Source organism: Plecotus auritus (assembly GCF_963455305.1).
Source record: "Plecotus auritus genome assembly, chromosome: 4".
Classification (NCBI taxonomy): domain Eukaryota; kingdom Metazoa; phylum Chordata; class Mammalia; order Chiroptera; family Vespertilionidae; genus Plecotus; species Plecotus auritus.
Window position 1 is genome coordinate 43,522,398 of NC_137775.1, and position 15,593 is coordinate 43,537,990.

A 15,593-nucleotide genomic window follows, 5' to 3' on the forward strand; every position below is an offset into this window, starting at 1 on the left:
ACATATCTGGCAATTTACAAATGTGTTTCTTAATCATGTTATTATAAATATTTATAATAACGTTAATATTATTTATAAACAATGTATATTACAAATATATGAATAATGTAAATATGTATCATATTATAATTTATTATAATATGCAGATTTTACTATTTGTAATAATAAATTTGTTTATCTTCATTATAGGATAAGTATGAATTATATAATAATTAATAAACTTTGTGCTAATATTTAGCCCTATGAATCTTCTTTCCTCTGGGTCTTTGGTTTCTCCTAAAGGTAATTAGAATATTCCCCATAGCTAGAGGAAAAGAATCTAAGGAATATCATGTTATGATTGGTAATCACTAGTTTATTGAGCTCTGAATTTAGAATAGCTCTACTCTTTGAAAAATTGCAGCATTTATATTTCTCTTAAATTTTAGAATTAAATTTCTATAAATAAACTTGGTGATTTCTGTTCTATTTTTTTATTGCTTCCTTGGTGATTGTGAGCAAAGATTTTAGGTCATCTTATCTCTATATTAGCTTTTGAATTTATGCAAGGCAAAATAGCTATAAAGAACATGATTTCAGCTAATTGGCTTGGGGATATTTATTAAATTAATAGGTACTTAATTTCTTGATAAAGTTTATATAATCACATTTTTTTATTTGTAAAAAATTTAGTTACGGCAAGTTCTAGAACATTTGTCTCAGCAAAGTGAAAGCCAGTGCCTAAAGATTTTAACAAGCCTTGCTGAGGTTGCCACAACAAATGGTCATAAACTACTTAGGTAAGTGTTTCAAAGTATAAACAGATCAATAGTTAACAATATCTGCCAGCTTTATCTCCTTTTTGGCATTTCTGGGAATAGTTTACTTTGGTGGATGCCTTTTATCAGTGGTAAGATGTTCTAAAAATTTGCTGACACATCCTTGTGTGTTTTGTTTTAAAGGATCAGGGCAATCAACTTTTATTAAGGAGACTTTAGTTTCCATAAAGAGGTAAAATTAGGGACTTTAAGCCGAAACCGGTTTGGCTCAGTGGATAGAGCGTCGGCCTGCAGACTGAAAGGTCCCAGGTTCGATTCCGGTCAGGGGCACGTGCCTTGGTTGCGGGCACATCCCCAGTGGGGGGTGTGCAGGAGGCAGCTGATCGATGTTTCTCTCTCATTGATGTTTCTGGCTCTCTATCCCTCTCCTCTCTCTTCCTCTCTGTAAAAAATTAATAAAATATATTTAAAAAAAATTAGGGACTTAAGTGGATTTGGACATATGTATCTAGAATTTTACAACATGATTGCTTTGAACAATCATGTAAGTAAAATGTGCAGTAAGAAGAATCAAGAAAGTAATTGAGGAATCTTGATAACTAATATATAAAACTACGTATACACTAGTGTTCAACCTCTCAGTACCCTAATGATTCCTTATAAAATTTTCTCCTTGAACTCTCCCCCTTTCCAGTTCCTTATTCCTTCCAAAGATTATGTGGTTCTCATTATAATGCCTTTATAATATTTCCATTTATGTATATTACATTTTCCTGCAACTACCTTTATAATATTTCCATTTATATATATTACATTTTCCTGCAACTACACTTCTTTGTATGTGGTTAGCTACTCCAATTAGGAATAAACAACCATTTAGAAAAGGTTAATGTGTTATTTTGTAGCTTACAAATTTAGTCCACTTCTAATTTGGATGATTTCCACTTTGTAATAGTCTTTTCACTTCTATTCTTAATACATTAATAGTCTTAATAGGTCATGGTCTTCTCTTACCTCGGTTAGTTGCAACCGGACTTCTTCTTCCCAGTTACATTTTGCTTCTATAAATCAGCTACATTGTCAAATCCAATATGTTAGCCCCTTTCTTCTCTTTCTTCACACTTTCCATATACTTCAGACCAGAATCACATTCTCTACTATTTACTCAGAAGGATCTTTGCTAGGTACCTTTTTGTGTTCTTTCAGCCATTAAGTGTTTCTTCAGTAGGTTCACTCAGTATACCAGTTGATAATTTTTAAAATCTATTTTTACCTCTGAGACTACTTTAGACTCTGTAAGAGCCATTGAATTCCAGCTTGACATAATGTTCTCTTTTTATTTAGTCACTAGAGGCCCAGTGCATGAAATTCGTGCACTGGGGCAGTGGGGGGGTGTCCCTCAGCCCAGCCTGCACCCTCTTTAATCTGGGACCCCTTGAGGGCAGTCGGACATCCCTCTCACAATCCAGGACTGCTGGCTCCCAACTGGTCGCCTGCTTGCCTTCCTGATTGCCTCTAACAGCTCCTGCCTGCCAGCCTGATCACCCCCTAACCACTCCCCTACCAGCCTGATTGATGCCTAACTGCTCCCCTGCCAACCTGTTTGCCCCTAACTGCCTTCCCCTGCAGGCCTGGTCAACCCTAACTGCCCTACCCTGCAGGCCTGGTCACCCCCAACTGCCCTCCCCTGCAGGCTGGTACCCCCCAACTGCTCTCCCCTGCAGGCCTGGGTCCCCCCAACTGCCCTTCCCTGCAGACCCAGTCACCCCCAACTTCCCTCTTCTGCTGGCCACGTCACCCCTAACTGCCCTCCCCAGCAAGCTTGATCGCCCCCAACTGCCCTCCCTTGCAGGCCTGGTCCCTCCCAACTGCCCTCCCCTGCTGGCCTGATCGCCCACAACTGCCCTCCCTTGCAGGCCTGGTTCCTCCCAACTGCCCTCCCCTGCTGGCCATCTTGTGGTGGCCATCTTGTGTCCACATGGGGGCAGGATCTTTGACCACATGAGGGCAGCCATCTTGTGTGTTGGAGTGATGGTCAATCTGCATATTACTCTTTTATTAGATAGGATAGAGGCCTGGTGCACAGGTGGGGGCCAGCTGATTTGCCCTGAAGGGTGTCCCGGATCAGGGTGGGGGTTCCCTTGTGGTGTGGGGCGGCCTGGGCAAGGGGCCTGTGGTGGTTTGCAGGCTGGCCACGCCCCTCGGTGACCCAAGCAGAGGCCCTGGTGTCTGGGATTTATTTATCTTCTACAATTGAAACTTTGTAGCCTGGAGTGGAGCCAAGCCTTCTGCTCGCTCTGTGGTGGCAGCTATTTCTGTTGGGATTTATGTATCTTCTATAATTGAAACTTTGTAGCCTTAAGCGGAGGCCAAAGCAGGCCAGGGCTGCAGAAGCTTGGCTTCCTCATCGCTGTGGGCAACCCTTGCCTCCTGCTTTCTCCCCCTCCGTGGCTGCTGCCATTTCTGTTGGGCTTTATTTATCTTCTATAATTGAAACTTTGTAGCATTGAGTGGAGGCCTAGGCCGGCAAGGGCAGGTGGAAAGCTTGGCTTTCTTCATTGCCAGGGAAGGTGGGCGTGGCTGGTGGGCGTGGCTTGTGGGTGTAGCAGAGGTATGGTCAATTTGCATATTACTCTTTTATTAGATAGGATTTCCATTATTCCATTTATTGGATAAGGACTTTCTAAGATTCAGACATACTAAGTAAAAACATTTACACCAGACTCAGGTGTAATTCCAGACATCACCATTTACTGTGATCTCAGCAAGTAACTTTTCATAGTTTCCCCATCATCTACCCATCTGTCTAATACTTAATTTTTTTCAAAATATGTTTTTATTGACTTTAGAGAGAGAGGAAGGGAGAGGGAGAGAGAGAAACATCAATGAAAGAAACATAAATCAGCTGCCTCCTGCGCACCCCCCTACTGGGGATGGAGCCCAAAACCCAGGCATGTGCTCTGACCAGGAATTGAACCAGCGACCTCTAGTGCATAGGACGATGCCCAACCAACTGAGCCACACTGGCCAGGGCCATCTAATACTTATTTTTGAGTGCCTACTATCCATCAGACCATCTGCTAGGTGCTCGTGAAAAATACAGACAAGATCTCTCCCTATGTTTAATTTACAGTCCAACCAGGATTTTATTTCCTTTTTGAAAAATGATAGTAAATGTCTTAATGAATTGTTGTAAGAATCCTATATAATAAAGAGGTCATATGCAAATTGACTATCACTCCAACACACAAGATGGCCGCCCCCATGTGGTCAAAGATGGCCGCCACAAGATGGTAGTCAGGGGAGGGCAGTTGTGGGTGATCAGGCCAGCAGGGCAAGGCAGTTGGGAGGGACTAGGCCTGCAAGGGAGGGCAGTTGGGGGCGACCAGTCTGGCAGGGGAGGGCAGTTAGGGGCGACCAGGCTGACAAGGGGGGGAAGTTAGGGGTTACTGGGCCAGCAGGGGAGGACAATTGGGGACTACCAGGCCTGCAGTGGAGGACAGTTAGGGGCAACCAGGCCTGCAGGGGTGGGCAGTTGGGGGTGACCAGGCCGGCAGGGGAGGGCAGTTAGGGGCAACCAGGCTGCCTGGCAAAGGAGGGCAGTTAGGGGTGACCAGGCCAGCAGGGGAGGGCAGTTGGGGGCGACCAGGCCTGCAGGGGAGGACAGTTAGGGGCGACCAGTCTGGCAGGGGAGGGCAGTTAGGGTCAATTGGGCCGGCAGGGGAGGGCAGTTAGGGGCGACCAGGCTGACAAGGGAGGGAAGTTAGGGGTGACCTGACTAGCAGGGGAGGGCAGTTCAGGATGATCAGACCTGCAGGGGAGGACAGTTAGGGCAACCAGGCTGGCAGAGGAGGGCAGTTAGGCATGACCGGGCTGGCAGGGGAGGGCAGTAAGGAGCAATCGGGCCAGCAGGGGAGCAGTTGGGTGTCAATCAGGCTGGCAGGGGAAAGGTTAGGGGGTGATCAGGCTGGCAGGTAGAAGCGGTTAGGGGCAATCAGGCAGGCAGGCAGGTGAGCAGTTGGGAGCCAGCAGTCCTGGATTGTGAGAGGGGTGTCTGACTGCCTGTGGGATCAGGCCTAAACGGGCAGTCAGACATCCCTGGAGTGTTCCCAGATTGGAGAGGGTGCAGGCTGGGCTGAGGGACACCCCCCCCCTCCATGCACGAATTTTGTGCACCGGGCCTCTAGTGAAATAATAAGGTGCTTTGAAGTGCCATGCACATATAGAGATGACATTGCTAATAGTCGTGATGATATAAATGGAAAATGCTAGAGATAATGAGCTAGAGATGATGATGATTGTTTTAAATACCCCATAATACCTTTAATCTGTTTTCCTACATTAGAAAATTTACTTGTTTTTTCTACCTAAATCTTTGTCCCATTTTCAGCTCTTCTTCAGTAAGCAGAAAGCATTTATGTTTTTATGTATGTATGTATGTTTTTATTTTAAGTTCATCTTTTATACTTATTAAGTAGGTACTAAGCTAAGGAACTTTCACATGCATTGTTTTATTTAAACCTCATAGTAATCTTGTAATTTAGGTATTATTACTAGTATCTCTGTGTTACCTATAAGAAAATTGTGAAGTTCAATGATATGCCAAGTTAATACATAGAAGATCCAGGATCATACCGTTGATTATAAAAAGCAGATCCTGGATTTCAATCTAGTTCTTAAAAGCAACAAGGAGGTTAGTGGAACAGGGGAAGCAGGGTAGGAAAAAGGGATCTACTAGTATTGCCAGTACAAGTTTTAAAGATACTTTGCTAAACTGTACTGTCTGTACTTACAATGCTACTTTTCAAATGCTTTATAGAATATGTTACGGACTTTTGTTGGGATTAGTAGTGAGTATTGATTGTTAGTATTATTAGAATTGCTACTGTTTTGAGAACACTAGTCTTCCTTCTGTGTTTCTCCTTTACTCCTGTCACTACCACACTCACAACACTTATTACCTACACCAAGCAGTTCTGCAACACCAGCTGGATGTCCTACAATGTATTTATTATTATTTGTAAATATGTGTTTATTGATTTTTAGAGAGAGAAGAAGGGAGAGGGATGGAGAGATAGAAACATCGATGAGAAACATCATCTATTGGCTGCCTCCTGTATGCCCTCTACTGGGATTGAGCCTGCATGTGCCCTGACTGGGAATCAAACTGGTGACCTCTAGGTTCCTGGGTCAATGCCCAACCACTAAGCCACACTAACTGGGCCGGGTGTCCTACAATTTAAATCAGTTTTGACACTATCTACCTGGAGATAGCATCAGTTCCCACAGGTTAAGGGCTCAGTCCCACAAGGCTCCCCTCCCCCACTTCAGATGTTAATCCCAAGTAGTAGGTCCCCAGGTTACCCATAACTTCTGTTTGACTTGACTGCAAAGCAGAGGTTCTGATGACCTTTTCCCCCTTGGTTTGGATTATTTCCTAGAACAGCTCACAAATGTAAGAAAACACATTTGCCAATTTATTAAAGGATATGAGATAGCTAGATCAGTGGTCAGCAAACTGCAGCTCGCGAGCCGCGGTTTGCCGCTCTGTTGACTAATGAGTTTGCCGACCACTGACCTAGACTCTCGATTCCAGTAATTACAGGCTGTTGTTGTTCCTTGTGATTAAGCCCTAAAGAGATACTTTGGGCAAGGTCTGGGAGAGTCCTGAGCACAGGAGCTTCTGTCCCAATGGAGTTGGCTTAAATCATCCTTCTGGTACATGGATATGTTCACCCCGTATGTTTTGGCTTTTTATGGAGGCTTCGTCACACAGGCATGTGAAACATTAACACCACTTCCAGCCCCTCTCCTCTCTCTGGAGAATGGGTCTGGGGTTAGGAGGGCTGAAAATTCCAAGCTTCTAGTCATGGCTTGACCTTTCTCGTGACCAGCTTCCATTCTATCCTGGAGCCCACCAAGTGTCACCTAAGTAGAACAACAGACAGTGCTCTCACCCAGGAAATCACAAGAGATTTAGGGTTTCTGTGTTAGGAATTGACATCAAAGACCAACTGTTAGAACAAAAGATGCTCCTAGTGCTCTAACCACTTAGGAAATTATAAGGGTTTTAGGAGCTCCCCAGGAACTGGGGGCAGAGACCAATAGATATATTTACTATTATCTCACAGCTACCAAGGTAGATTCTTAAGAGAATGTTAAATACAAATTATTTCCCCCTTCCAATTTATGTTTAATAATATTTAAAATTAAAATTTAAATTACATTTGACATTTAATATTATATTATATTTAATGGTATTTTTGCAGTTTGCCTTTCATTTATTCATTTGCGAATCATTTTGTTTCTTAACCCCAAGGTAATGTAATTTTGGCCATTTACTTTAATAGAAATTTTAAGAAAGTAAATATATATTAATTAGTGATAATTGAGATGTTATTTAACGCACTTTTGAAAAATGAATAGCCTTTTGTCTAACTGATTCTAGGAGTATTTGATAAAGATAATAAATATTTAATGAGAACCTTTTCACATATATTTTGTCTCATTAAATGAGTTATCTTCCTATATATTTGTGATTGAGGTAAAGATAGTTAACAATGTGTAAATGAATAGAGAAATCATAACCTTTGCTAAGTAGGACACTGAATGGAGGTGTACTCTCATAAAAACCAAAGGTGGTAGGTAGGGTTTTAAATTAGGAAATTAAATTTGAAACTTTTATATTGAGACCTGGTGGCTTGAAAAGAAATTATTTTATAATCAACTGAGAAGGGTATGGTGAAGTTTGGGTTTTATAATCTTTTTGTATCATACAAAAGAGATATTTCACTGGTTGGAAAATGAAAAATAACAATTTTTTAGGCCAAGCAATTAGCTTGGAAGAAGTTTAAACTAGGTAAAGTAATATAAAATTATTAGGCTATATTAATAGTTGATGATTTTAAGATTCCATTGTAAGAAAATACTTCTTACCTTAAGATAACTCTAGATCAGGTACTTAAAACAAATATTTATATATTTTATGCTTTGATCATTGGTTATATTTTGATGACTTAAAAATTAATAATTTGTTTTTATGCAATCGAAGTAATATATATTTGGTAACTTCCTGTTAAAACATTCTGTTCTCTGTTAAGATAGGAAAGGAATTTTACTTGTTAAATTATGAAACAGATGGCCAATTCATGAAAATGTTTTAAAATAGGCATTTTAAAATGTAATTTGTTTTATTCTATCTAATCTGTTCATATTTTAATTTTTATTTTTAGCCTGTCTAGTAATTATGATGCTCAAATGAAGAGCCTTTTAAGGATTGTGAGGATATTTTGTCATGTCTTTCGAATTGGTCCTTCCTCTCCCAGTAATGGAATCGATATGGGATACAACGGGAATAAAACACCAAGAAGCCAGGTGTTCAAGGTCAGAAAAGTATATGACGTTGTTATGAAGATAGACGTAAAAGAGATGAATTTGACAAAGCATGCATTCATTAATCAGAAACCTCATACACAGGACGTAAGTTTGGTTCATACCTGTATCACTTTTTAAGTTAGGACACACCTTCCTCCTTTCATCTCTGTTTAATCAACAGCAAGTCTCAATTGGTGAGCCTTTATATTTTTCTTACAAGTAAACTTTGAATTCCTTTAGGGTTTTATTCTAAGGGTAAAGATATTTAATGTTAAACATGACCAAATCTAATTTTAATCAGACTATAGAGTTTTAAGGTGGCATATGCAGCCATTATGTATTTAAAAAATGTTACTTATTCAGAAGGAAAGAAACTGTTGTGTTTTTATTTAGATTTTATTATTATGTGTGTATATGTTTTCAAAGTAATTTTACTTTCAGTTACTGGGTACCAACGGTTAATTCCTGGGATCATTCAAGGAAGAATCAATTGAGATATGTATTTTGTTAAACATTTTGTGTTGCTTCAGTTGCTCCTGTTATATAAGTACATTTATGGATGGAATCCTTGGAAGAATGATTCCATATAAAACCCAAGGCAGTATTGCTACTCGTGTTAAATGATAATTTTATGAAGTAAACAAAAGGAACATGACTGCAATTGCTATTATTAATGCTTTTTTATGGCATTATATTTTCAGGTAACTCAGATTTTGGACAAATGTGTAATTTAATAACTTTCCATGTTATTTTTTAAAAAGGTATTTTATGAAATTTTCATAGTATAAAATTTGCTTTTGGGTTCATAAAGACATATTTTCTTAAACAGTCTGTTGAGTATAAATACAGGTTCTCTATCCAAAAACTGATAGAACCGCTTTTATGTGCCACTTTCTCCAAAACGAGTTATGATTGACAGCTTTACTGTCTGTAAAAATCTCAAGTTATATTAATGAGTTATGCTAAATGATCCTTACATGGAAAATTTTGGCAGACACAAATAAATGTTTTGTAAGCATTTTGACACTAGTAGATTCCTTAATACTTAGAATAGGTCTGATAGCCTTTAGGAAGGTATGCATAAGTATTTCTGCATCTATTTGTCTGCTTCAGGAGCTAGAGAGATCTATCTCTCTCTCTCTTCCTTGCCTTTCTCTTTTTTTAAATTAGTATTGGAAAGAGATCTCACTTTTTTTCTCTTCTTTTTTCTTTCCCTATTGTGCCACCTCCTGGAAGAAGGAAGTTATGCATCTTATTGTAATTCAAATTTTGGCTTTTCACATACCACCACTTCCTTGAACATTAAGAGTGATAATTTATTGTCTGTGTAAAATTCTAATCTATATTATTGGTTCCTTGTTTTTCCAGTGCTGCTTTAAGTGAGTTTTACTACTGAAACATTCACTTTACATGAAGTTATTCTTAACGTGCTCATGCTGTTAGTTACTGAATCTACCCCTGATTTTATTTTCTACTCATTCTTGCTACTCATTTATAATTATGAATAGAAAAATCAAATCCTGTATAGATATGGTCACCATTATATTCACTATTGTCTGATTTTTTGGTTAAAATTTGAATTTACCATCTATTTGCTGATATCAGAAAATAAGTATGTGCTGAGTAGCCTCTCTGTAGGCATTAAATGCTTGTTAGTTTTTTACCTTCCCAGTCAGTACATATGTAACTGAGTAGAAAACGATATCACTGTTTTTCTTTAGTTTTTTTTTTTCATGGAATCCAGACTCTATTTTTATTGTATATATCAATTATATATATACCTTTTATTTGTTATTTTTATTTCTTTTTAAGTCATTATTTTCTGCATTATTGACAACTGCTTTTGCCTCTGATCACTTATTTTCTCTTAAATTTTGATCTGCCACTTTGTTAAAACATTTTTATTGTAAAACTTAGCTCTCTACTTTAAGAATAAAAATAGAAGTTACATTGTCATTTATGTATATAAGGTGTTCTCTTCATTGTGGGATGATTCAAGTTGTAAAAATTTTTAAACATTTGCTGAGTTGCTGTAATGTTAAATTGGAAATATCATTTTAATTTTTACTACATTTTTCTAAGGTAGCAATTGATCCCCACTTTCTATTTCATTAATTAGGTAGTATGTCCCTCTATTAAAATTAACTAACAGGTTTTTCTTTAAAATGAATGTTTATAGGCCGTGTGTTTTTAATAGGTGAAATTATTTAACATCCTGTTATTAGTTTTCTCATTTATCTTAGAAGTCCTTTAAATTTGTCTGAACACTTAGCTAGTTTTTTAGTGTTAAGAGATTTTTATCTAGTGCCATGGAACTCTCGGGGGTATCTGTAGGAGGAGGGAGTTCTGGTTTAGAAGGAGGGTGAGCATGGGCCAGACAGTTTAGGCTTCCTGAATCTTAATATGCTATTGTGAATAGTAAGCTGCGACTATTAGCAGTTTCATAGAAGTATAATTGGGAAAAATTGGAAGCCAAGAAAGATTGAGAAACTTTTAACTTTAAAATCTTATCTTTTGAGTTGTGGCATTTGACATTATCAAGATGAGAATTGTCAGACTTACAAGAATTCAAGATGCTATTAATGGACTTAGTAAAGTTAGTAATGTTTTCCTGTCAGATTTGTATCTCACTTAGGCGTGTAGATCTTGAAAAATTTCTAATTTTTCTGCAAGTTAGGGTTACATATACAAATGTTTTAAAAATTATATATGATTGTCATTATTACTATAGGGAGAATGTATTTCTGTGGTGAAGATCACTCAATAATTTGAAATGAAGCAATATTTCCACAGTGCCAAGAAGCCGCCTCATATTTCCCATAGTCATTAACTCATTTTTCAATAGCAGTTGATCTGTACAGTGCTTTGTATTTTGTCTAATGTTTTTATCATTATTTATGAGTAGAGAAAGCATCATAGATATGGTTTACATGATTTATTTTTAATTTTTAAAATGTATTATAATCTTTTTTTGTCTGTGGCTGATACCACAGTTAGAAATTAAAGTTATTTTCACAGTATTCTTTTGTGGTTGAGGAATGAATTTTCTGCACAAATCTTTAAAGGGATAACTCCCTAAGTAAAAGTACCTCAAGGTTGGGATTTTGTTTTAGTGCATGTGAATGAAAAATGAAAAGCTGGTAAAGAGAGAAAAGAAAGGCCTAAGATGACTTAACTACTTCTCTTTTTTCCCCTCATTCTCTTTTAATTCTATGCTGTGTTCCTTTATTGAAAACTTTTTTTTTTTTTTTTTTTTTTTTAGTATTCTGGATTATTCAAATTTTGCCTTTCATTTTTGAACATTGTCAGTATTTGAAAATAGGATTGTGATAGGTTCAGGCTCAGTGCTCTCATCTGCTTGAGCAGCAGGAATCATTTCCTGCCTTAGGCTCATCTCTATCCAATGGTTGATTTTCTAGGTTTCAGCCATTCTCATTTAGAGGCCTATTACTCCTTTTTCCTTTTGTTTCAAACAGTTTTACATCATCACCACCTGTTCTTTCTGTTTTGGAAGTTGATTTTCTGATGTAAAGCTAAATAGTTTGTTGACATAAGTTCTTTTCATCTTTTATAGCAGGTTTAATGTTTTGCTCATGAACTGAAACTATTGACTCAAACTTGAATCATGATTAGAATTAAAGACATTTTCAGTGAAGCTCTGGCCGGGTGGCTCAATTGGTTGGAGAATCATCCTGTACACCAAAAGGTTGTGGGTTTGATTCCTGGTCAGGTCACATGCCCAGATTGCAGGTTTGACCCCAGGTCAGGGTGAGTGTAGGAAACAACCCATTGTTGTTTCTCTCTATTCCTCTCTTCTCTCCCTCTCAAATCAAGAAACATACCTTCTGGTGAGGATTAAAAAAAAAAAAAAAAAAAAGACATTTCAGTGAAGGTATTATGTCAGTGTTTGTGGCAGCCAGTTCTTTTGCCTCTCCTTTAAGCAGCTCAGGGACACTGAGTCTTCCAGCTGCAGTCTGTACCTAGTCATGGAAAAGCCCTCTTGTGGGGAGGAGAGGCGCTAATTTCAGCCTCAGAAAAGGTGTAATTAGTTTCTCCTTTTGCTTACCTTTTGCTTACCTGTTTACCACATGCGTACTAATTAAATGCTTGCTGAATGAGTGAATTAGGTTTTTGTTGATGGTAGTGGGTGTTTTTTAAATTTTGTTTTCTGCTTTTTGGTTTTACATTTAAAGTGGAGACTTAAGGGTGATTTAATTGTTTGTAAATTTAATAAGTCAAATATTCTCAAAAAGAGAATGTTATGGAAACCTGGAGGAAGGCTAAAGATGTAGCAGAGGGATTTGTTAGATAATAATTGGAAATAATTTTCTGGCAGAACAGGTTATTTAAACATTTTCTAAGGTTCCAAATATGGTTGCATAATCTCTTCCCATAGTGGTTTTTAAAAGTAATATTAAGTATTGTAAGGGTGTGTCTTTTCAAAATACATGATTTGGTTTATAGCATTTTGTGATCATATAAGAATAAAAAAATAAAATTATGGTACATATTTTACAATGTATACATGTATCAAATCATCATATTGTATACCTTAAAGTTATACAACATTTATGCCAATTATATCTCTATAAAGGAGTGAAAATAAGAACCGACTGGAATATGTATGGATGCTTTTAAAACTAAAAAAAATTTAAAAGAAGATTACTTATATATTTTTTGTTAGGTTTTAGTTTTCCCTTTTTATTCCAAGGAATGCATAAATGCAAATTAAGTTTTCATTATAAATGGAGAAATTGTCATTTATATGACATTCATAACTTTTTGTTTCTTACCTATAGGCATTGCTGTCACATTAGGGAAAATAGTATACCTAGAGTAAATTTTCTCTTTTATAATATTTGTTTGGCTGGAGTTTCAGAATGATATTTTTTTAAAAAACTTTTCTTTTTCTCATAGCCTCTTGAATTGCTTTGGCACTCATTAGATGAATGGCTCGTTTTAATAGCTACAGAACTGATGAAAAACAAAAAGGACTCAACGGATATCACTTCTATTTTACTAAAACAAAAAGGCCAAGATCAAGATGGTACTTCCATTCCTCCATTTGAACCTCCAGGACCTGGGAGCTATGAAAATCTATCCACTGGCACCAGGGAATCTAAACCAGATGCTCTAGGAGGGAAACAGGAAGCCGGTGCAGACTGTCAGGATGTTATTTCCATGACAGCTAACCGGCTAAGTGCTGTCATTCAAGCTTTTTACATGTGCTGTTCTTGTCAGATGCCTCCAGGGTAAGAGGGTTTCTGCTTTGTTTTTTGTGCAGGTCTCAGCCTATCAATAACCAATCTGGTGGCTGGACTAGCCCTTGTGGTTCTTATTATGATTGCAAGGCGCCCTTCAGCAATAACCATCAGGAAACTTTGAAAAAAAAAAAAGTTTTATTACTTACAAGGTCTGGAAATTACATGGCACACCTGGGGCCACACAGCGAGGTCACAGGGAGAGAGCGAGAGCCAGAGTGTGGCCCACTAGAGAGCTAGCGCACAAGCAGTATGGGTATGGGCCTGGTGTTCTGCTTTTTGGGGAGTTGAAGGTGGGGGTTTTCTGGTGCTCAGTCTTTACTGGTGAATTTAAAACATAAGAGTGGGAATTTAAAGTGTGGGAAGAGAAAGAAAACAAGTGGCCTAAGTGGTCAGTTATCCAAGTCAACCAAGATCTCTAAAACAAAGGAGCCTCAATGCGGGGAGGTGGCCTGGTTCTTATCTAGTTGGGTGGCTGGCAATGTGTTTATTAAAGATAGCCATCTTTGAAGTGTATGCCTCTTTGAAGCAGAAGCCTTGGCAACCAAAACTTAAGTCAGGCGCCTGCATTACAAAACGGGAAACCCAACTGTAAAGTCTTACATGGCATGCTTATTGCTTCTCTGATAGATGAAGCAATGCTATGATTTTTTATTTTATTTTTTGTAATTTCAGTAAAAACAGCTGGTAATTTGTTGATTTTAAGTTCTATTCTGATCTAGTTTTAGGATATTCATACTGATCTAGAATTATTTGATAAGCATTTTGTAAGTTATTGGCATGAGGAATGCTGAATGCCAATTTGTATAGGATCACTTTATTATGTATTTGAAATGTATAGACCAGAGATGCTTATTAACATTTCAAGGTTTTAAAAAGTCACTTGTTTATATGCTAATGAAAATTTTATATTTTTTCATTTTATAGATTGGGTAGACATGCCTCAATTACTTAAATTTGTTAAGACGATCCAAACCCAATTTTTGTCTAGAAGCCAGTACAGTTCAATACATAGTTTTCAAATTTCTATATCATCAACTTTTGTCTGTGTGTTCTGACTTGTTTTTTTACTCCCTGCAGAATGACTTCACCTCGTTTCATCGAATTTGTCTGCAAACACGATGAAGTCTTAAAATGCTTTGTTAACAGGTAAGGCTTTCTTGGATTCATGGACTGCCCTTGTAGCCTTTTCTTTACTTACATTTTCATCTCAACAGAAAAAATGTTACTTCTGTTAAACTATTAAAATAATGTTCAGTGACAAGTGAAAGTATTGTCGGTGTGTTACTCTTCTGTTTCAGTATCCATATATCTAAATCTGCATTTCACTTAATGCTAGTCATCGTTTCTGTTCATTTAAACAAAATGTATTTTTCTTTCAGAAATCCCAAAATTATATTTGACCACTTTCACTTCCTCCTTGAATGTCCTGAGTTGATGTCAAGATTTATGCATATCATAAAAGCACAGGTATAAATTTCTCTTAATCTTGTTTTTAGTCTGTTTAATGAAAATTGACTTTCTAAATTTGAGTACTGTTTAGTGAAGTAATTATTATATGTGAGACCTCCTACTATTAAGGAATAAAATTACCTTATTCTTTAATATATGAAGTTATGTTAGTATGTTTGTTTAGCATGAGGAGTAATTTTTCTTCTTCAAGAAATGTGTATTGAGGTGCTATGTGCAGTGGCTATTCAAAGACAACAGAATACGTTTCCACATTTCCTGAAATGAGCTTCATGGAACACTAGCCCTATAAAGCTCATGGTCCTTGAGAAAAAGATTTTATCCCCAAATACCTTTGGGAAATATGCCTTGTTGGAGATTTGTGAAGTTTATCAGCGTCATGTTTAAGGCTTTGAGAAGCCCTATACTTAAAAGAGTGATCTAACTTTGTTAATTCTCCAAATTTATTTGACCTGAGAACCTTTCCCCTGCCAGGGTTCATTCCACATAGCTCATGTTTCATGTAATGTGTTAGAAAAAGCTTGTTTTACTACTTAACAGCTATGTGACTTTGGGCACAGTTCCAGCTTCTTTGAGTTTTTGTTCTTCATCTGTAAAATAGAGATAAACCTCATAAAACAATTAAGAGTATTAAATAGTGACTGGCATATATGTTCAATTAATGGTAGTTGTTTTGGAGGTAGAAGACATGGTATCCTTTCTCCTAGAGGATCTTAATTCAGTCTAGCAG

General features: G+C 37.4%; 1 protein-coding gene across 7 annotated transcripts in view; it reads left to right on the top strand.

Moving 5' to 3' along the window:
* Positions 1-15,593, top strand: part of HACE1 (HECT domain and ankyrin repeat containing E3 ubiquitin protein ligase 1) — a 109,513-nt gene that overhangs the window by 51,408 nt on the left and 42,512 nt on the right. For all 7 annotated transcript variants that reach the window (XM_080666313.1, XM_080666314.1, XM_080666315.1 and 4 more), the window contains 5 exons: positions 673-779; positions 7,991-8,141; positions 13,050-13,384; positions 14,474-14,542; positions 14,776-14,863. In XM_080666313.1, coding sequence (XP_080522439.1) covers positions 673-779; positions 7,991-8,141; positions 13,050-13,384; positions 14,474-14,542; positions 14,776-14,863 — 750 coding nt within the window. The remainder of the gene's footprint in view (positions 1-672; positions 780-7,990; positions 8,142-13,049; positions 13,385-14,473; positions 14,543-14,775; positions 14,864-15,593) is intronic.